The following is a 24,390-nucleotide window of genomic DNA, read 5'->3' as shown; positions in this document are numbered from 1 at the left end:
GTCGGTTGTATAGGAATCTCTATTTGTGCAATATCTACCACAACAAATCTTTTAAATCAGTTTTCCATGAGAAAACTAAAGACGATACCAAGAAACCTAGGCGGTGGTAAACCGTATGTGAGAGTCAGTTGTATAGGAATCTCTATTTGTGCAATATCTACCACAACAAATCTTTTAAATCAGTTTTCCATGAGAAAACTAAAGACGATAACAAGAAACCCCTAGTGGGTGGTAAACTGTATGTGAGAGTCAGTTGTATATGAATCTCTATTTGTGCAATATCTACCACAACAAATCTTTTAAATCAGTTTTCCATGAGAAAACTAAAGACGATAACAAGAAACCTAGGCGGTGGTAAACCGTATGTGAGAGTCAGTTGTATAGGAATCTCTATTTGTGCAATATCTATCACAACAAATCTTTTAAATCAGTTTTCCATGAGAAAACTAAAGACGATAACAAGAAACCTAGGCGGTTGTAAAGTTTTCACCGTTCATCATTGACGTCATCATTGCTTGACAAAAGCGATGGAACTCCAGCGAGTTCTGGTGCACCGTGATCAGGATCTGGTTACTGCATGTAGCGGCCGATGGCAGCCGCCAGGCGGCTCTGTTAAAGACAATGCTGGGTTTGGGCACGAACCCGCCAGCTGGTTCCCTACTACATCCAGTAACAAACGCTAGCAGTCTCCCTGGAGTTAATCTCCGCGCAAACTTGGTCTGACTTCGGGTCAAACGCTGGCTCTCCCTGAGCACGCCACACAAGCTGCCACCTGGAAGATGAACACAATATGTACATTTCGTCAGTTAATTCGACAACACCTGCATTGTCACAATGTTCGGATTGGACAGAATCACACTAAAAGTTACCAATTTCCTAATTCCGCACTCACCATATTTCTAATTCCGCACACCTACCTATTTCTTAATTCTGCAAACTTATCTATTTCCTCATTCCACACACCTACCTATTTTCTAATTCCGCATACGTAACTTTAACAATTCCGCTTATTGCATTTACAATTCAGCAAACTTATCCATTCAATATTTCTGCTTTTTTTAATTCCTCTATCTTATCAATTGATATTTCCGCAAACTTTCAGCTTTTATAATTCTACAAACCTTTTACATTCATAATTTAAACTTACCCCATTTAATATTTTCGATAACTTACAACTTATATTATTCCGCAGAGTTACCACTTAAATATTTCCGCAAATTCAAGCATAATTCCGCATAACTACCGAGATATTTTTGCTGAAATGTACCGCAATAAAGAGATGCAGCACTGTACCTTGAACTTCTCAAACACTGGGACTCTCGATAAAATATTCCGTATTTCGTTATTTAAATGATTCACCTTTCTGAGAAGCTGACGACATTATGTTTGCATTGTCTCATAGTTTTCGTTTTCAGTATGAGATAATCGTTTAGAATTAGCCTTTGGAAGATGAACGATGTGACACATGTCATGGTATCCCGATTGTGTATATTTTATGCTCATGGTGTTGATCACTGGATTGTCGGGTCCAGACTTGATTATTTACAGACCGCCATCATATAGCTGGTATATAGCTGAGTGAGGCGTTAAATATCACAAGCGATGTGAGTTAATATTTCCCGTAAAAGAAACAGTAGCTGTGAAATGTATGAACTCACGAAATTGTCCAAATTTATCAGCTCGGTCATTAATCCTCCAGAGAGTTGATGTTATCCTGTATTTTGTTAACAATTTAAATAGAAGCCCCTTTGAAAGCTGATTTCATTAATGTTCTTCATGATGGTTACATCTATACATTAAGGAGGTAAACTTTGTGTATTTTCAGACTTGCTGGAGTGTCTGAGAATTTGCATTCACACATTTCAAAGAAGCTGATGAATACAATTATTATAACCATTATATATATCAGAATTCGTGAATGGTCTTGGTTTCTGATATCCAAGATATATTCGTACGAATGAGATATGGTTTGCTTGTTTAAATATTTTGATCCATATAACATCGCTGATCTAAAGCAAAGGACATTTGAAATAGGCACCAAACGAGTGAGTGAGTATGGTTTTACGGCAATATTCCAACAATGGGTTTCACACATTTTACCCATGTGGGGAATCGGACCCAGGTGACCAGAGGACGCTTGACCATCAGGCTACTCCACCGCCCCGCACCTAATTAGTTAGTGAATTACCACCATTTCATTTGTTATAATAGTATAGGATTCACCAGATTGTGCCAAGAGGTAAACCAAGCATTGGTTCTCTGGCACCCGTCTATGACTTCTATAATCTTACCTTCAGCTGCCTGCAGGAATCCGCTTAGGTTGACAAGGATCTGTTGTTCGTCGCTATGGCAACGTTTATTTGGTTTCAACAGATCCATAACCCTTTCAGCTGTGACCTCAACGTCCGATTTATACTCAAGCAAATCTCGTAACGTGTGTCTTCTGATGAGATCCAGAATCTGACAATATTAGAAACAGAAAATAAAATCTAGATCTACCATGATGTTTGATCACTTCGAGTGGGAGCAAGCTTTATCACTCTAAGGCACTGGAACAAATGGTGTGCCAATGTGGGTATCGAACCCTGCTGTTCTGAGTAACTGGCATAAACAACCCCGTTTACCCAATGACGACCCATTCAGAAGATTTAACATTTTTGCACTACTTTGCGCATGGAATTACGCGCACCGCATTACAACTTCCGGGGAAAATAGTCCCCTTGACAATACCACCATTCGTAACTACTCGCCTCGGCCCATGATCTACAAGAAGGCTTGTACGGAATAACATGAGATGCCAAGAATGACAATACCACATGTTTGCTTACAATCACCTGAGGTCCACCCAGTTACTGCCTCTTAACCTACAGCATGTAGTCGTGGGATATTGTCTTGTGGGTGATGTAATCTTTTCTGAAACTCTGATGCCTCTGAAGTAAGACATACTCACCCCGCAGTGACGCAGGCCTTGAATCAGCTGGTCAAGCATTGGCTTGCTCTGCAGTATGACGAAATACTGGACACATTCTCTGAGGAACTCATCTCTACTGTCCATGCTAACATAAGAGGGGATACCGTCCAGGTCGAATCTCCAGTCACACTCATCTAGAGCCTCCTGTAGCTCAGCCTTGTCGCGAGCTTCCGACACCTGGGACATACACAAGAGTGAGTTTAGTTTTACGCTGCTTTTAGCAATATTTCAGCATTATCACGGCGGGGGACATCATAAATGGGCTTCATACATTGTACCCATGTGGGGCATTGAACCCGGGTCTTCGGCGTGACGAGCAAACGCTTTAACCACTAGGCTACCCCACCGCCCCGACAAACACAACAATACAATACTCGTAGGACTATTACTGGACTTGTCCTTGAGGCGTATAAGAATTAATTTGTTAATCAAATTGTTCCAGAAAAAAATTAAATGAATAAAAGCTGCCTCGATTATATTTAAAGTTGTTGGCTGGACATGCTGGATGACCTGAACAATGGGTGGTTAAAAACATGCTTGCTTCTTCCATTCACAGATAAACAGGCCTAGAAACAGCAGCTGAAAATATGTATACAGCTGTTACAAAATATGTCTATGTATATAAATATGTATATCTAATATACTCTATGTTGACCTGTTCTGTGTTGTTACTGTTGACCTGTTCTATGTCAGTGTTGACCTGTTCTATGTTAATGTTGGCCTGTTCCATGTTAGTGTTGACCTGTTCTATGTCAGTGTTGATTTGTTCTGTGTCAGTGTTGACCTATTCGGTGTTAGTGTTGACATGTTCTATGTTAATGTTGACCTGTTCTATGACAGTGTTGACTTATTCTATGTTAGTGTAGACCTGTTCTATGTTAGTGTAGACCAGTTCTATGTTAGTGTTGACCTGTTCTATGTCAGTGTTGACCAGTTCTATGTTAGTGTTGACATGTTCTATATTAATGTTGACCTGTTCTATGTTAATGTTGACCTGTTCTATGTTAGTGTTGACCTGTTCTATGTCAGTGTTGACCTGTTCTATGTTAGTGTTGACATGTTCTATATTAATGTTGACCTGTTCTATGTTAGTTTTGACCTGTTCTATGTTAGTGTTGACCTGTTCTATGTCAGTGTTGACCTGTTCTATGTCAGTGTTGACCTGTTCTATGTTAGTGTTGACCTGTTCTATATTAATGTTGACCTGTTCTATGTTAGTGTTGACCTGTTCTATATTAATGTTGACGTGTTCTATGTTAGTGTTGACCTGTTCTATATTAATGTTGACGTGTTCTATGTTAATGTTGACCTGTTCTATGTTAGTGTTGACCTGTTCTATGTTAATGTTGACCTGTTCTGTGTTAGTGTTGACGTGTTCTATGTTAGTGTTGACCTGTTCTATGTTAGTGTTGACCTGTTCTATGTTAGTGTTGACCTGTTCTATGTTAGTGTTGACCTGTTCTGTGTTAGTGTTCTATTAAAGAAACCGTAATAAGATGTGGCTTAGGTGGCTTAGGTGATCTAAATACTAGTCATTTTATGTGCTACATTTGCCATCATGTCTTTATTATTGGCATCAAATTATTACGTTTATTTTGTCGTATTTGTAGATGACTATTGATGTATTTATAGACATCGTGAATGTCAAAGCGATCGAAATATTAGACAATGGTAACACTTCTGTAATTATATACCTTTTTTAAAGATTCTCTCTTCCGTGTGTCGGGCACATAATCCACAGACGGCATCTTATCTTTATCTAGTATAGCATCAACGACAGGAGGAGCAAATATGGCGGGAGGTTGTCCACCTTGAGCAATTATAGTGGCCAGCATGACCCCCATGACCCGGAAGTGCCTCTTTAAATAGGCAGATATGTTGGGCCGAATCAGAAATCCTAGGTTTTCATCCCCTGTTAGAATATACAAAATATATGAGAACGAGTGAGAGTAGTTTTACGCCGCTTTCTTTGATATCACGGCATTTACACGCTGAGTGTCACGAGACAGGTATTTCATACGTTATACCCATGCGATGAATCCGGGCTTTCGTATGACGACAAAACCTTCCAACCAAAGGCCACCTGCAAGTCATTCATACCTAGGACACCTGTAAAGATGCGAGTTAGACTTGGTCTTCAGAAACCCATCCTTGTAAGAGGCGACAAACAAGGTCAGACTCGCGGACCATGTCATCGTATCCGAATTGCGTAGATCTATGGTGATCACCGGATTGTCTGGTCCATAGCTGGATTGTTTATAGGCCGCCGCAATATAGCTGTAATACTGCTCAGTGCTGCGTTAAACAACAAACCAACCAAATCATACTGAGTACTGACCGCGAAGCATCTTGCTGTCGGCGACGATGGACTCCAGCAGCAGACGTAGATACTCTCGACGTGGCCCCCCTGTGTCGACGCCTAGCTCAAGTCTGCCATTGGCATCAGTGAAAGTCACCTACCATTAGAGGAATGCAATAAGGTTGACTTTGCAGGTTACAGTGTGTGTGTGAGAGAGAGAGAGAGAGAGAGAGAGAGAGAGAGAGAGAGAGAGAGAGAGAGAGAGAGAGAGAGAGAGAGAGAGAGAGAGAGAGAGAGAGAGAGAGAGAGAGAGAGAGAGAGAGAGAGAGAGAGAGAGAGAGAGAGAGAGAGAGAGAGGGAGAGAGAGAGGAGAGAGAGAGAGATTCATATTCCAGCAATATCACGGCGGGGGACACCAGCAGACATGAGGTTCACACACTGTGAACCTGGGTCTTCGGCGTGAGGTGATTTCTTTATTTATTACTGCGGAGTCACTGGAGGACACTTACTAAGACAAAAAGTTGTCAATACCAGATTGAGTGAGTTTATTTTTACACCTAATTTCCACCAGCAACAGCTTCAACAGTAGTGACAAAAGTCGCCCGTGAAGATTGGAATTGGTCTTCAGCAACCCATGCATGCTTGTCGCAAAAGGAGACTAACGGGATAGGGTACTCAGGGTCGCTGACTTGGTTGTCACATGTCATCGTATGCCAGTTGCGTAGATTGATGCTCATGACGTTGATCACTAGGTGCAGCGTTTAAGAACAAACAGTTGTGAGTTGGGTTTAAAGCCACCTTTAAGTGTTTCAGTTATATCTGGGTCTGTACGGTAGCATAATTGTTCAAATGATGTCAAAGATCAGAGTTCGATTCCTTTCATGGGTAAAATTGTGAAGCCTTTTTCTACTGCATCATTTGCCAAAGCATTCACTGGAACAATCATCATTTGGACATGTAAAATATCGATCTGTTCATACCATTAACTGCTTAGCCCTGTTTGATATACGAACATCCTTGAAGAAGGCCATGCTGCTGGACAAGATGTTGGCCCGGTTGACGGAGATCCCGCTGGCTCCAGACTCCATACATCGACTTAGATGCTCCCTGACAAGGCGTTGTGAACCAGTAGGTACCGCATTGATATCCGGTTCATCTCTAGCAATAAAATATTTATATCTTGTTATCAAGAAAGGAGCCCACTATACTAACGGAAAAAGGTAACTGTGTATATCATAAAATTGCATTAAATATAAGTCATTTGAAAAGTTATAAAAATGACCCTAAATAAGGATGTAGCAAAGCACTTTCAGGCGCGTAGCAAGCCATTTTTTTCGTGTAAGCCCGATAGGTTGCAAAACTTTATATTTTGATAGTATGGAGGGCTTGCCCAACTTTCATGCTTATCTTTAGCAAACATCATGTGCAAGCCTGGCCTGTTTATTATAATGGTAGCTACGCCCCTGACTTTGCATGAAATTGGAAGTCGCGCGTGGCTCGTGCTCTTTGTGCACAATGACACCAGCAGTTTACACATCTAATACTGAAAATTATAAAGAAAGGAGACAACTATTTATAGATTATATAGATAGCTTCGGTAGCCGTAATCATGTGCTACACCATATAAACATATTGACGTGACACTACACAACGGGATAAGTTACGGGACAGACGATCTTAAATCGTCTACATGCAGTTCATCTCCATGCTCTAAGGCCACGTGTTGTGCCACAAATCGTTATTGCCAACATATGGTGAAACTGGGGCAATCATTGTTGGTCAGGTTTCGTGTTTCTCCGATTCTCTCTGCACTATCTAAGTTTGCGTCGTCGTATCTGACGATGCCGAGATGAACGTCCAGCCAATGTCAGAATGAGGCTTCATGCCAGGTTGGGTGTCGGATCCGGCATGTGTGGTGTGGTTATGGCTGAAGGAACTCCCAACATAATATTCAAGGACAGGTCAATAGAGAGAACTACCAGGACAAATACAGACACCCTTCATAGTCCTGCTTACATGGCTTATTAAAAGGTGTTTCTTATTGACAAGGCAAGTGTCTCCTTTTTGAAGATAAGTGTCTCCTATTTGATGGCAAGTGCCTCATATTTGATGGCAAGTGTCTGTTATTAGTTGGCAAGTGTCTCCTATTTGAAGACAAGTCTCTCCTATTTGATGAAGGCAAGTGTCTCATATTTGATCGCAAGTGTCTCTTATTAGTTCACAAGTGTCTCCTATTTGAAGTTCAAGTGTCTCCTATTTGAAGACAAGTCTCTCCTATTTGATGAAGGCAAGTGTCTCATATTTGATCGCAAGTGTCTCTTATTAGTTGACAAGTGTCTCCTATTTGAAGTTCAAGTGTCTCCTATTTGAAGGCACGTGTCTCTCATTGGAAAGCAAATGGCTCCTGTTTGATGGCAAGTGTCTCCTATTTGAGGGCAAGTGTTTCCTATTTGAAGGCAATTGTTTCTTATTTGAAGGCAAGTGTCTCTTATTAAAGTTGCAATTCAATAAAGGTCAGCTCCAGTCATATATTAGTCGCTTTTATCTTTGCACGGATTCTGTTCTGGTCCCTACGTCGTTCAATGTTCTGCCTCGTGAAGATCCGGGTTAGAAAAGGTCTTCAGCAACTAACGGGTGAGTAACGGGATTGGGAGGTCAGACTCGCTGACTTTGTTGACACATGTCATCGTATCCCAACTGATCGATGCCGTGGATCACTGGATTGTCTGGTTCAGACTCGATTATTTATAGCTGGAATATTGTGAATTATTGAATTTTATAAAGACTCTTCAAGAATTGTTAAAAAAAAACAGAACTTTTGAAATCGTTCGAAAAGTAACAGCTTGAATAAGTGAATGAATTGAGTATTACACAACCTTGAACAGTATTAAAGCTTAGTGTTGGAGAAAAGCTAAATGAAATGCATGCTTCACGTGTTTACCGCTTAAGGGAAAACCACAAGCATGGGTATAGCACTGACAAATGTATAGAGATGATGGATGCGACCCACGATTCAAAACCAAGATGACTGGTTCCTGGCGTGCCAAAGGGACGCAACTCTTTACAACTAGTTGGGGCGCCCGTAGACAACTGGAACATCCATGCTAACCAGATGATTTAGAAAGTTGTGTTTATACGACTTAATTTCTGCAAGTTTTTGGTTGGCTAACTTTAAAGTATTGGCTAGAATGTGTCAGAAAAAAAAAAACCGATGTAAAAGGTTGTCAAGAACTGTTTTCGTATATTACAACACAACCAAGTCGTTAACCCATGCTAATTGTCCTAGGAGATCAGTACATTCTCGTCATATAAACGCTCTTTTGCTTTTGCTAGCAGCACATGAGTGGAACTGTTTTGCTCTTGATATTAAATCTTCAGACATTTTTTAAGGCCCGTTTGAAAACATATCTTTTACCATTTGGGTGAAATCCATCAGGGAGGCAACTCTGACAGGTTATTGCGACACCCGACCAGAATAACTCGTGAAGGCGATGCTTGTTTATACATAAAACTTACTGTTGGGCAGGTGTTCGTCTCTCTGTGTTCGAGGAAGGGGGCGTAGGGGGTGGTGTCAAACTTTGTACAGGTGGGGTAGTAGGGGGTGGTGTATCCTGGTGGTGAGTTTGACCATGTCCTGAATCACTAGGTGGCCTGGGCGTGGAATCAGCAAACCTAGGAACGGCTACCGGTGGATAAGATGTCCGCCTGTTTCCTGCCCCTCTTCCACGACATCTGTTGTGATTTTCGAGGTTCACAAAAGCTCGACGACAATCAAGACAGACTTGCTTTAGGACCACAGAAGGTTTATGTGCATGTTTCCCTGAACCTCGGCTATGGCAGATTCTGTGGTTTGATACGTCCTTGAAAGTCCCAGCACAATCTGGACACCGTTGCATCACCACAAAGCTCATGATGCGCGTTGCTCTCGGTTATCCTGACCACTGTAAAGTAAACATGGCTTTATACACTCACTGAGTTCTCATTAACAGAGTCAATCACCGAGTATGATTCAGTTCGGTAAAAAAGACGTTCTCAAAGTCCTGCTAAGCACATATGATTATATATATCCATAATATGTCAAACTATACGACAACACACGTGGGTAAGATGTTTATTGGAAATGTCGTTCTTTTAAAAATGTACGTTTGGGACATTTTTCACTAAGAGGTGTAAACGTAGAAAACCTGTACATACTTGCTTATACTTGTAGGAATTAATACTACCTCATACAGATCACTGGATGCAATGTGAACCTGTAGGAATTAGTACTACTTCATACAAATCACTGTGGACACAATGTGCACATGTAGGAATTAGTACTACCTCGTATAGATCACTGTGGACACAATGTGCAACTGTAAGAGTTAATAACTCCTCATACAGATCGCTGTGGACACAATGTGAACATGTAGGAATTAGTACTACCTCGTATAGATCACCGTGGACACAATGTGCAACTGTAAGAATTAATAACTCCTCATACAGATCGCTGTGGACACAATGTGAACATGTAGGAATTAGTACTACATCATACTTATTATTGTGGAAACAGTGTGAACATGTAGGAATTAGTACTACCTCGTACAGATCACTGTGGACACAGTGTGAACCTGAAGGAATCAATACTACCTCATAGAGATCACTGTGGACACAATGTGAACCTGTAGGAATTAGTACTACCTCATACAGATCACTGTGGACACGAAATGAACCTGTAGGAATTAGTACTACCTCATACAGATCACTGTGGACACAGTGTGAACCTGTAGCAATTAATACTACCTCATACAGATCACTGTGGACACAGTGTGAACATGTAGGAATTAGTACTACCTCGTACAGATCACTGTGGACACAGTGTGAACATGTAGGAATTAGTACTACCTCATACAGATCACTGTGGACACAATGTGAACATGTAGGAATTAATACTACTTCATACAGATCACTGTGGACACAGTGTGAACATGTAGGAATTAGTACTACTGATCACTGTGGACACAGTGTGAACCTGTAGGAATTAGTACTACCTCAGATCACTGTGGACACAGTGTGAACATGTAGGAATTAATACTACCTCGTACAGATCACTGTGGACACAGTGTGAACTGTGGACTGTAGGAATTAGTACTACCTCGCACAGATCACTGTGGACACAGTGTGAACATGTAGGAATTAGTACTACCGCGTACCGATCACTGTGGACACAATGTGAACCTGTAGGAATTAATACTACCTCATACAGATCACTGTGGACACAATGTGCAACTGTAAGAATTAATAACTCCTCATACAGATCGCTGTGGACACAATGTGAACATGTAGGAATTAGTACTACATCATACATATTATTGTGGAAACAGTGTGCACATGTAGGAATTAGTACTACCTCGTACAGATCACTGTGGACACAGTGTGAACCTGAAGGAATCAATACTACCTCATAGAGATCACTGTGGACACAATGTGAACCTGTAGGAATTAGTACTACCTCATACAGATCACTGTGGACACAGTGTGAACATGTAGGAATTAATACTACCTCGTACAGATCACTGTGGACACAGTGTGAACCTGAAGGAATCAATACTACCTCATAGAGATCACTGTGGACACAATGTGAACCTGTAGGAATTAATACTACCTCGTACAGATCACTGTGGACACAGTGTGAACCTGTAGGAATTAGTTCTACCTCGCACAGATCACTGTGGACACAGTGTGAACATGTAGGAATTAGTACTACCGCGTACCGATCACTGTGGACACAATGTGAGCCTGTAGGAATTAATACTACCTCATACAGATCACTGTGGACACAATGTGCAACTGTAAGAATTAATAACTCCTCATACAGATCACTGTGGACACAATGTGAACATGTAGGAATTAGTACTACATCATACACATTATTGTGGAAACAGTGTGCACATGTAGGAATTAGTACTACCTCGTACAGATCACTGTGGACACAGTGTGAACCTGAAGGAATCAATACTACCTCATAGAGATCACTGTGGACACAATGTGAACCTGTAGGAATTAGTACTACCTCATACAGATCACTGTGGACACAGTGTGAACATGTAGGAATTAATACTACCTCGTACAGATCACTGTGGACACAGTGTGAACCTGAAGGAATCAATACTACCTCATACAGATCACTGTGGACACAGTGTGAACATGTAGGAATTAGTACTACCGCGTACCGATCACTGTGGACACAATGTGAACCTGTAGGAATTAATACTACCTCATACAGATCACTGTGGACACAATGTGCAACTGTAAGAATTAATAACTCCTCATACAGATCGCTGTGGACACAATGTGAACATGTAGGAATTAGTACTACATCATACATATTATTGTGGAAACAGTGTGCACATGTAGGAATTAGTACTACCTCGTACAGATCACTGTGGACACAGTGTGAACCTGAAGGAATCAATACTACCTCATAGAGATCACTGTGGACACAATGTGAACCTGTAGGAATTAGTACTACCTCATACAGATCACTGTGGACACGAAATGAACCTGTAGGAATTAGTACTACCTCATACAGATCACTGTGGACACAGTGTGAACCTGTAGCAATTAATACTACCTCATACAGATCACTGTGGACACAGTGTGAACATGTAGGAATTAGTACTACCTCGTACAGATCACTGTGGACACAGTGTGAACATGTAGGAATTAGTACTACTTCATACAGATCACTGTGGACACAATGTGAACATGTAGGAATTAATACTACTTCATACAGATCACTGTGGACACAGTGTGAACATGTAGGAATTAGTACTACCTCATACAGATCACTGTGGACACAGTGTGAACCTGTAGGAATTAGTACTACCTCATACAGATCACTGTGGACACAGTGTGAACATGTAGGAATTAATACTACCTCGTACAGATCACTGTGGACACAGTGTGAACCTGTAGGAATTAGTACTACCTCGCACAGATCACTGTGGACACAGTGTGAACATGTAGGAATTAGTACTACCGCGTACCGATCACTGTGGACACAATGTGAACCTGTAGGAATTAATACTACCTCATACAGATCACTGTGGACACAATGTGCAACTGTAAGAATTAATAACTCCTCATACAGATCGCTGTGGACACAATGTGAACATGTAGGAATTAGTACTACATCATACATATTATTGTGGAAACAGTGTGCACATGTAGGAATTAGTACTACCTCGTACAGATCACTGTGGACACAGTGTGAACCTGAAGGAATCAATACTACCTCATAGAGATCACTGTGGACACAATGTGAACCTGTAGGAATTAGTACTACCTCATACAGATCACTGTGGACACATGAAATGAACCTGTAGGAATTAGTACTACCTCATACAGATCACTGTGGACACAGTGTGAACCTGTAGCAATTAATACTACCTCATACAGATCACTGTGGACACAGTGTGAACATGTAGGAATTAGTACTACCTCGTACAGATCACTGTGGACACAGTGTGAACATGTAGGAATTAGTACTACTTCATACAGATCACTGTGGACACAATGTGAACATGTAGGAATTAATACTACTTCATACAGATCACTGTGGACACAGTGTGAACATGTAGGAATTAGTACTACCTCATACAGATCACTGTGGACACAGTGTGAACCTGTAGGAATTAGTACTACCTCATACAGATCACTGTGGACACAGTGTGAACATGTAGGAATTAATACTACCTCGTACAGATCACTGTGGACACAGTGTGAACCTGTAGGAATTAGTACTACCTCGCACAGATCACTGTGGACACAATGTGAACATGTAGGAATTAGTACTACCGCGTACCGATCACTGTGGACACAATGTGAACCTGTAGGAATTAATACTACCTCATACAGATCACTGTGGACACAATGTGAACCTGTAGGAATTAATACTACTTCATACAGATCACTGTGGACACAGTGTGAACATGTAGAAATTGATACTACCTCATACAGATCACTGTGGACACAATGTGCACCTGTAGGAATTAGTACTGCTCCGTACAGATCACTGTTGACACACTGTGAACCTGTAGGAATTAATACTACTTCGCATATATCACAGTGGACTCAATGTGAACCTGTGGTAAATAGTACTACCTCGTACAGATCACAGGACACAATGTGAACCTGTATGAATTAATACTACCTCGTACAGATCACTGTGGAAACAGTGTGAACCTGTAGGAATTAGTACTACCTCGCACAGATCACTGTGGAAACAGTGTGAACCTGTAGGAATTAATACTACCTCATACAAATCACTGTGGACACAGTGTGAACCTGTAGGAATTAATACTACCTCGTACAGATTACTGTGGACACAATGTGAACCTGTAGGAATTAATATTACTTCGCATATATCACAGTGGACTCAATGTGAACCTGTAGTAAATAGTACTACCTCGTACAGATCACAGGACACAATATGCACCTTTAGGAATTAGTACTGCCTCATACAGATCACTGTTGACACAATGTGAACCTGTAGGAATTAGTACTACCTCATACAGATCACTGTGGACACAAGGTGAACCTGTAGGAATTAGTGCTACCTCATACAGATCACTATGGACACAATATGCACCTTTAGGAATTAGTACTGCCTCATACCGATCACTGTGGACACAATGTGAACCTCTAGAAATTAGTACTACCTCATACAGATCACTGTTGACACAACATGCACCTGTAGGAATTAGTACTACCTCGTATATATCACTGTGAACTCAGTGTGAACCTGTAGTAATTAGTAATACCTCATACAGATGACTGTGGGCACAATGTGTACCTGTAGATAGAGACTACTACACGAGGTCTCATTACATGCGAATTATACGAAACGAGTGTGCTTCCTATAAGATAAGATAAGATAAACTTTATTGTCCCGCAAGGGAAATTTGTTTTGCATTCAAAGAGCTAATACAAGCATATAACAACAAATAATTTATAATGCCAAGCTTATCAGAATATAATGTTGAATTATAACATAATCAATAGAGACTCTTGGAGCTCGTCTGGCTGACCTCAAGACTGACTATCCAGACAGTGACATCTTGCTATGTGGTGATTTAAACGCCAGAACTGGTAACGAGCTGGATCATATCGAAGATGACAGTATCGACTTCCTGCCTCTTGAAGATTTTATGTACGATGCTACCTCAACACCCCCTCCACCCCGTGTTAACAAGGACAATGTTGTCAATAATTATGGGAAGCAGTTTTTAGACTTATGCAGACTATTTAATATCAATATACTAAATGGAAGATGGTCTAATGCGTCTGGTGACTTTACCTATATTGGTCCAAATGGATTCAGTACTCCTGACTACATATGCGTGTCATCTTGCTTGTACCCAACTGTGACTGATTTTAACGTTATATCACGCAGCGAGTCAGACCATCTCCCTCTAACACTGACCATTAACCTTTTCAGTGAGAGAGATGTGAGGGTGTGGTCTACTGTACCACAATATGCTGACAGGTTATTTTATAGATGGAAAGGTGAATATAGAGAAGAATTTACTGATAATTTTAAATCAGATTATTCATGTAATAGTCTCAGTAAGTTTATGGAATATGTATCTAATGATGACATTGAGAGAGCTGCAGGTAGTCTGGTAGATATACTACACTACAGTGGAAAGTCTATGCTTACAAGAAGTAAGAATCATAAAAGAAACAGCCAGAGTGGTTTGATTTAGAATGTCAGTTGGCTAAGAAAACCAAATATAAATATTTAGATCATCTTAGACAATATCCATCTACAGCTACTTTTAGTGTATATGATCAAAGCAGAAAAGGGTTTAAACAGCTGTGTAAAAGGAAACAAAGGTTATTTTGTGAAAGTGTCTCCAAAACGTTAACTGAAGCATCCAAGAGTAATGATTATAAAGCTTTTGGAGTCTTGTTAAGAAATATTCATCTAAATCAAATAATAACTGTAATATATCTGCAGAAATGTGGCATTCATATTTTAAAGATTTATTGAACCCTATGTTAAACATGAATGGCGACAGTGTGTTTGATGACTATATTGAAACTTTTGTTAATGAACATGATTGTCATAATTGTAGCAAATGTGGTGACAATGATCTATCAGATGTTATAACTATATGTGAAGTAGAGGCAGCAATAGATAGATCGAAACCAAATAAAACGCCGGGTAATGATGGAATACCATCAGAATTTTTCAAGATTATTAAGGAATTTATTTCCCCATATCTTGTTCTTCTCTTTAATCGCATTCTAGATAAAGGGGAGTTCCCTGAAGCTTGGAGTACTGCAATAATAATGCCTATTTATAAGAAGGGTAATCCTAACGAACCTAACAACTATAGAGGCATTTCCTTGCTTAATACTATGAGCAAGCTGTTTACAAATATAATTAACAGGCGAATAGATGATTACATTGAGAGTAATTGCCTTATCGGAGAATATCAGGGTGGTGTCAGAAAACTCCATTCGACAATAGATAACATTTTTATCCTGCAATCTATTATCCAAAAGTATACAACAAGAAAACAAGGAAGGTTTTACTGTGCATACGTTGATTTCAAAAAGGCTTTCGATATGGTTAATAGACAAAAGCTTTTATTTCTCCTTTAAATAATGGTATACATGGAAATATATTTAATATTCTCAAAGATTTGTACAATAAGGTGAAGTCTGCAGTTGTTATTGGTGGAAATAAATTATCTGATTATTTTGTTTGCTCTACAGGAGTTAGACAAGGTTGTGCTCTTAGCCCCTGTTGTTTTCGATATTTATCAAGGAACTCTCGGAAACAATGAGTCAAACTTTGACAATGGTGTATTTATATCAGAGGAAATGTATAATGTGTTATCATTACTATTTGCAGATGATCTAGTATTAGTGGCTGATACCCCTCTGAAGTTGCAAAACAGCTAGATTTCCTACATAATTATTGTTTGAAATGGGGCATGGAGATCAATCTCGACAAAACAAAAGTGATTGTCTTCAGAAACGGGGGACCATTATCACGATATGAAAAGTGGACTTATAATGATGAACAAATAGTAGTAGTTAATGCATATAAATATTTGGGTATCATGATGACCCCTAAGCTTGTATGGACAAGAGCCTGTACCGTTTTATCGCAACAAGCAAACAAAGCCTTATTCCCTTTGAAATGTCTTATTCGCAAATATAATATAGATATTACAGATGCCTTTAAGATATTCGATGCGAAAATTGTACCGATTTTAATGTATGGTAGCGAAATATGGGGATTCAAGGAAATGAAGCAGCTAGAAATTGTTCACCGATCATTTTGCAGATATTTATTAAATGTTAGTAAGTCATTTCCTAATGCTGCTTTGTATGGTGAGTGTGGGAGATATCCATTATATGTGAAATCATACAAGAATTGTATAAGATATTGGCTGAAATTAATCACCATGCCGTCATATAGATATCCTCACCAATCGTATCTTATGATGAAACAATTGTGTAATAGAAAACGGTCTAATTGGGCAACTAATATAATGCATCTATTATTTACTTATGGGTTTGGCCATGTATGGATTCAACAGGGGTAGGGATATTGATATGTTTTTAAATATTTTTAAAGCAAGAGTGATTGACTGCGCCAGGCAAGATTGGCATTCTGAGCTATCTGATAGAACGTCATTACAATTCTACTCTTTTATAAAACATTCACTTTCTCCAGAATTGTACATATACAATGTTAAAGATACCAAATATAGAAAAGCGCTTCTCTTATTTAGATGTTGCTTCAACCGATTAGGCATACAGTGTATTAGAAAAGACTTAAGTGATTATCAAGATAAAGATTCTATGTGTTCTCTTTGTAAAGTTACCGAAGATGAATGTCACATTATATATCATTGTCCTCTGTACAAAGAATTTCGTAATGATGTTCCATGTATATCCACTCATACCAAAAATATCGATAATTTAAAATCATTATTGATTTCTACTGATTGTACCCACTTGTTTATGCTGGGAAAATATCTGTATAATGTGTTTCGCATAAGAGGAGAATATCTTTGATCTTTGAAACTCATGCTGGCAATTAATGAACAAAAAATGTAACAATGTATTATGGGTCATATGGCCTTGAAAACAATAAAGCATTGATTGATTGACATAATCAAAGTTCAGGATATAATAATCACTCGTGCCTCATCATAGATTTCACTATTACAATTTTGAAGGAAGGTTTAGAAGTTTTTTGCTGTATGGGACACATGATTTTGAAGTTCTATTAGTTTTGTAATACATGATTTTGAAACGGCGGTCAGAAGGCAGAAGTTTATAACATACATTTAAAAAGTGTGATGAATCCAATTGAATGGCCAGAGCTTTCTTCTTAACTTTTGACTTGATATGTTTACAATTTGTCAAGTTTGTTTTTCTGTGTAAGAGGAAGATTGCCATACCAGGTATGAAAGCAGAAAGTTAAAGTACTATTAATGCATGTTTGGTAGAATAATTTTAAGATACTAGTGTCTACATTAAATGATCGCAATTTTCGCAGAAAGAAAAGCCTCTGTTGTGCTTTCCTATGTACCCGATGTGAATTTGATTTCCATGAAAGTTTATTATCAATGATAGTACCCAGATATTTATGCTCTTCTACTGTTTCTACTTCCTGTCCATCAATACAAACAGGTTTCAGTTTGTTTTTTCCGCTTCGGAAGTCAATTATCATTTCCTTCTTTTTTTATGTTCAGCGAGAGGTAATTGTCTTTGCACCATGAAGTAAACACATAAATTTGTTTCCTATACTCTAACTCCGATTGACGAATAAACCCAACCAAAGCGGCATCATCAGCAAATTTGAAATTCAAACAGGTGCATAAATGAGATATACAGTCATTTGTATAGAGTGTGAAGAGGACAAGGGACAGGACACAGCCTTGAGGAGCACCGGTACTCACAAGATTAACGTCAGAAAGCGTTGAACTGACCCGAACACGTTGAGGTCGGTTAATTAAGAAGGCCTCTACGCACTTGATTATGTGACTATTTACTTTCATGTTGAATAATTTCCTTATCATCAAATGTGGCTGGATTGTGTTGAAAGCAGAGAAGTCCGCAAAGAGGATTCTTACATAAGATTTTGAATTCTCTGGATGAGTATAGATCTTATGTAACAGTGAAATGGGTGCATCTTCTACCCCGCGCCTGGTCCTGTAAGCAAATTGTAAAGGATCCATTTGGTGTCCAGTATTTTGCTTAATTAAGTTCAAGATAATTCGCTCAAAGCATTTCATGATTATTTGAGTAAGAGCCACTGGGTGGTAGTCATTAATTATTGAAGATTTTGACTTTTTGGGAACGGGGATTATATGCGAGGTGTTCCATATTGTTGGTATATAATGGGCGTCGACAGACATCTGAAACATCACTCTGTATATCCCGCACAAATGTTCTCGTAGTGCAATGCCAGGTATTCCGTCGGGGCTGATTGATTTCCGAATATTATCTTCCTAAACGTTAGTATAACATCAAGGTCGGTGATTACTAAATTATCATCTTCTGGTTGGCTTTGAATGAAGGCATTTCTTGTCTGAGAGAAGTTATGTACATCAAAGAGAACTGATTGAGATCTCTCGCAAATAAGACATCGTTTTGAGTGTTCAGGACTTTACATTTACTGTCGTTGCCAATCATGGTTTTAATTCCATTCCACGCTGCTTTCAAGTTATTACTTTGAAATTCCTTTTCCATTTTCTTTTTGTAATCAAGTTTACATTTTTTAGTCACACGTTTGATATCTCGTTGTATTTCTTTCACTCGAGTTCTGTCTCCTGCGCAGAAAGCACGCTTCTTGTCATTGAGAAGTCCTTTCAATTCAATGCTAATCCAAGGTTTGTTGTTAGGGAAAAGTTGTATTGTTTTTGAAAGATCAATATCATCGATACAAAACCTGATATAATCTGTTACAACGTCGTTCAGCTCATCCAGATCAGTCGATGATTCGCGGAAGTTATCCCACACTGTACAGTCAAAGCAACCTTTCAGTTGATTAATAGATTCTTTTGTACAGATTTTAACCGATTTTACTGTTGGTTTTTGTGATTTGAGAGTTTGTTTATACTGGGGAACGAGATAAACAACGTTATGATCTGACTGACCAAGTGGCGGCTTCACATACGATTTATAGGCTTCTTTTATGTTACCGTAGCACAGATCTAAGGTTTTATTTTTTCGCGTCTCACAAGTGACATATTGGTGATAATGAGGAAGCACTATATTTAACACACAGCCTTTGAAGTCCCCAATAAACAGTTTTGGTGCATCAGGTGAAAGGGCATCGAGCTTACTGATGTGAGCAGACAGTATGTCCGCCGCATTGTTTGAATTTGCCTTCGGATGGATATAGACAGTCGATATAAATATCTGACCAAATTCTCTTGGCAAATGCTTGGGTCTCATCGGTATGGATAAGAGTTCTATATCCTCCGTGCACGCAGTATCTCTTACAACATAATTACTGCACCATCTTTCATTGTTATATATGCACACTCCGCCTCCGACTTTCTTACCAGTAATGCCGCTGTCCCTATCCAATCTGATAGGATCGTTGAAGCCCTGGATCCGTAGCGCATCATTGGGGGATTGTGTTGTTCAGCCACGTTTCAGTGAAACATAGTAAACATGACTCTCGGTATTCATACAAATATTTGACACTTGTTTCAAGTTCCGGTAGTTGTTGCCGCAAGGATCGGACATTGGAAAGCACTATTGTAGGTAGAGGAGGGCGCGTTTTCCTTACTCGTACACGTTGTCTCAAACCCCCCTTTTTACAGAAAAAAAGCGAGGTCAGAAACCATAGGAAGGTCACGAGTTTCGTATAATTCGTATGTTATGAGACCAAGTGTGGTAATTTATTTATTACCCACGTCTTACATGCATTGAATTGACAAAATAGCGTATTTTTGTTATTGTTATGGTTTCATAAGGAGGTTGCGGAAGAATGTTGTTCTGTAGTACACTTTTTGCATGACGTCACACTGTAATGACGTCACTACGCCTTGCTCGTCTGCCCCCTTGGTAACCGACGTCACAATGCATGTCAGTGGTCATCGCCTCGTACAGCCTCCTACATTAAACTACTCCGAAGCACCCCGTTTCTTAGTTTGCAGTTGCTTCACTCGGCTAACATCACTGATGGACACTTTGCGTTTATGTTTTTCGACGAATATAATGTTTACATTCCCACAATGCATATAAGTTGTAGAATGAATGTATTCACGTGAATGTTATGAATGAAAAAGTAGTTCCGTCACAACGTGACCTAATCGGTTATCTAATCAAATCGCTAGAATCTCAGGTCAAGTCGTTACGACACAGGTCAACGCGATACGACACTCGTGTGACGTACGTGGTCATGAGATTAGTATGCAACTACCTATACGTTGACCTCGTCGCTAATAAGAATTAGTACTACCTCGTATAGATCATTGTGGAAACAGTGTGAACCTGTATGAATTAGTACTACCTCGCACAGATCACTGTGGACACAATGTGAACCTGTAGGAATTAGTACTACCTCGCACAGATCATTGTGGAAACAGAGTGAACAAGTAGGAATTAGTACTACCTCATATCCATCACTGTGGACACAATGTGAACCTGTAGGAATTAGTGCTACCTCGCACAGATCATTATGGACACAATGTGAACATGTAGGAATTAATACTTCCTGATACAGATCACTGTAGACACAATGTGAACCTGAAGGAATTAGTTCTACATCGCACAGATCACTGTAGACACAATGTGTGAACCTGTAGGAATTAACACTACCTCATACAGATCACTGTGGAAACAGTTTGAACATGTAGGAATTAGTACTACCTCATACAGATCACTGTGGACACAATGTGAACCTGTAGGAATTAGTACTGCCTCATACACATCACTGTGGACACAATGTGAACCTGTAGGAATTAGTGCTACCTCGCACAGATCATTGTGGAAACAGAGTGAACAAGTAGGAATTAGTACTACCTCATACCCATCACTGTGGACACAATGTGAACCTGTAGGAATTAGTGCTACCTCGCACAGATCATTATGGACACAATGTGAACATGTAGGAATTAATACTTCCTGATACAGATCACTGTAGACACAATGTGAACCTGAAGGAATTAGTTCTACATCGCACAGATCACTGTAGACACAATGTGTGAACCTGTAGGAATTAACACTACCTCATACAGATCACTGTGGAAACAGTTTGAACATGTAGGAATTAGTACTACCTCATACAGATCACTGTGGACACAATGTGAACCTGTAGGAATTAGTACTGCCTCATACACATCACTGTGGACACAATGTGAACCTGTGGGAATTAGTACTACCTCATACACATCACTGTGGACACAATGTGAACCTGTAGGAATTAGTACTACCTCGCACAGATCATTATGGACACAGTGTGAACATGTAGGAATTAATACTTCCTGATACAGATCACTGTAGACACAATGTGAACCTGAAGGAATTAGTTCTATATCGCACAGATCACTGTAGACACAATGTGAACCTGTAAGAATTAGTACTACCTCATACAGATCACTGTGGACACAGTGCGAACCTGTAGGAATTAGTACTGCCTCATACACATCACTGTGGACACAATGTGAACATGTAGGAATTAGTACTACCTCATACACATCACTGTGGACACAATGTGAACCTGTAGAAATTAGTACTACCTCATACACATCACTGTGGACACAATGTGAACCTGTAGGAATTAGTACTACCTCATACACATCACTGTGGACACAATGTGAACCTGTAGGAATTAGTACTACCTCATACACATCACTGTGGACACAATGTGAACCTGTAGGAATTAGTACTACCTCGCACAGATCATTATGGACACAGTGTGAACATGTAGGAATTAATACTTCCTGATACAGATCACTGTAGACACAATGTGAACCTGAAGGAATTAGTTCTACATCGCACTGATCACTGTAGACACAATGTGTGAACCTGTAGGAATTAACACTACCTCATACACATCACTGTGGACACAATGTGAACCTGTAGGAATTAGTACTACCTCGCACAGATCACTATGGACACAGTGTGAACATGTAGGAATTAATACTTCCTGATACAGATCACTGTAGACACAATGTGAACCTGAAGGAATTAGTTCTACATCGCACAGATCACTGTAGACACAATGTGAACCTGTAGGAATTAACACTACCTCATACAGATCACTGTGGACACAGTGTGAAGCTGTAGGAATTAGTACTACCTCATACAGATCACTGTGGACACAGTGTGAACCTGTAGGAATTAGTACTGCCTCATACACATCACTGTGGACACAATGTGAACATGTAGGAATTAGTACTACCTCATACACATCACTGTGGACACAATGTGAACCTGTAGGAATTAGTACTACCTCATACACATCACTGTGGACACAATGTGAACCTGTAGGAATTAGTACTACCTCATACAGATCACTGTGGACACAGTGTGTACCTGTAGGAATTAACACTACCTCATACAGATCACTGTGGACACAGTGTGAACCTGTAGGAATTAACACTACCTTATACAGATCACTGTGGACACAGTGTGAACCTGTAGGAATTAGTACTACCTCATAGAGATCACTGTGGAAACAGTGTGAACCTGTAGGAATAGTACTAATTCGTACAGATCGCTGTGGAAACAATGTGAACATGTAGGAATTAGTACTACCTGAGAGGGATCACTGTGGACACAATGTGAACCTGTAGGAATTCACATAATTCACACCAACGAACCAACAAACGAAGAGAATAGAAAGAACGAACTAACTAACGAACGAACTAACGAACGAACGAACGAAGGAACAGCAGCAAGACCTTACCTTGCGTCTCGGTACGTCCGCTTTCAGTGAATTCCAGGAACAGCAATCTATATTTCCCAGAAATTTACCTGTGCATAGCCCGCGCCCTCCATCTTCTTGTCGATTTATTATCATCGATCCGTGGTTGACACGCCAGGAGCCTATGATGAATCTCTTGGTTGTCTCTGTGTGTGTCATCGCCATACCCACCCTTATATATTCCGTGATGTAACTGAACTAATATGGTTACGTTACATAATGAAGAAAACGTCGTGCCGATGGTTACAGGCCGGGAGAGCCACATTTCCGAAACAGATAGCCTAAATTGATGTGGCTATCCCGGCAATAGTTACGGTTGCGTGAACATGGAATGTGGCTCTCCCGGCTATGCTGTCAAAACATGCTTAGTGATTCAAACACGTTACCGTATCTAACAAAACAAGACATGTTTCCTCATAATTTTATTCAGATAACAACAGGTTTGGTTCTATAACTAGCACAATATAATATACTAATAGGTATATTACATATAATAATAATATCACAAAATAATGATAAATCGTTATCTGCAAAACATAATAACAATGATAATGGTTTAGTTTGTTGCCATGTGTAAAAACAGATAAAATGGCGTAAGGTCACAGAACATTCTATTTCACACACCCTACTGCAAATGAAGGAGGTCGCCCACATGATCCGTATACTCCATGTCACTCAGGTGTTGGTTCAGAAGCTTGGTCTTCAGTGATGCAATACGAGCGTCAATGGTTCTGTATTTCTTTCTTCGTTAAGGTAGTCTCAGGACAGCAACCTCTGTGAGAGACTGCCCACGCTGAAATAGCTTTACTATCTCGTAAATGTTAGGGTGACACTTCTGGACAAGTCTCTGTACCTTATTGTACCATCCTTTAGGTTATTGTTAGATTAATCAGTTAGATTAATTTTAATCTAGGGACACTCTTTTATCGGTATTGCTATGTCATTGAACTGTTCATCTTAAATTCTTTAAATTAGCTACCGGTCTTAGATATAACACCCTGAACTTTATGGTGTATGGAGAACTTGGAAGACAACCTATTCAACCAACCAGTGAAATGAATAATTCATCTAAAGGACAATATTATAAGATTTTTAAAAAATTCACCTTCACTCGACAAAGACTTACTGCTATCTGAAAATTGCATGGGGACACTCTTTTACCGG

General features: G+C 39.6%; 1 protein-coding gene across 1 annotated transcript; it reads right to left on the bottom strand.

The window, feature by feature from the left end:
* LOC124260215 (G2/M phase-specific E3 ubiquitin-protein ligase-like) lies at positions 1-23,481 on the bottom strand. The gene is made up of 8 exons (XM_046694478.1): positions 23,209-23,481; positions 8,787-9,211; positions 6,251-6,428; positions 5,310-5,427; positions 4,666-4,883; positions 2,951-3,148; positions 2,292-2,460; positions 1-772 (listed from the first exon to the last, which is right to left on the bottom strand). Exons 2-8 carry the CDS (start codon positions 9,179-9,181, stop codon positions 468-470), a joined length of 1,581 nt encoding a protein of 526 aa, XP_046550434.1. The 5' UTR covers positions 9,182-9,211; positions 23,209-23,481; the 3' UTR covers positions 1-467.
* Positions 23,482-24,390: the final 909 nt, after the last annotated feature.

The sequence above is a fragment of the Haliotis rubra genome, unplaced genomic scaffold (assembly GCF_003918875.1).
Source record: "Haliotis rubra isolate DU_JTF1 unplaced genomic scaffold, ASM391887v1 Scf1188, whole genome shotgun sequence".
NCBI lineage: Eukaryota > Metazoa > Mollusca > Gastropoda > Lepetellida > Haliotidae > Haliotis > Haliotis rubra.
Note: the sequence above shows the minus strand (reverse complement) of the source record. Positions and strands in the feature narration are given on the sequence as shown.

Coding starts and splice junctions, on each gene's coding strand:
- LOC124260215 (XM_046694478.1), bottom strand. CDS start 9,181: ATGAGCTTTGTGGTGATGCAACGGTGTCCAGATTGTGCTGGGACTTTC. Junction 5,428..6,250: donor ACAGGGCTAAGCAGTTAATG/GTATGAACAGAT, acceptor CTCTAATGGTAG/GTGACTTTCACTGATGCCAA. Junction 773..2,291: donor ATTCCTGCAGGCAGCTGAAG/GTAAGATTATAG, acceptor TTCATCTTCCAG/GTGGCAGCTTGTGTGGCGTG.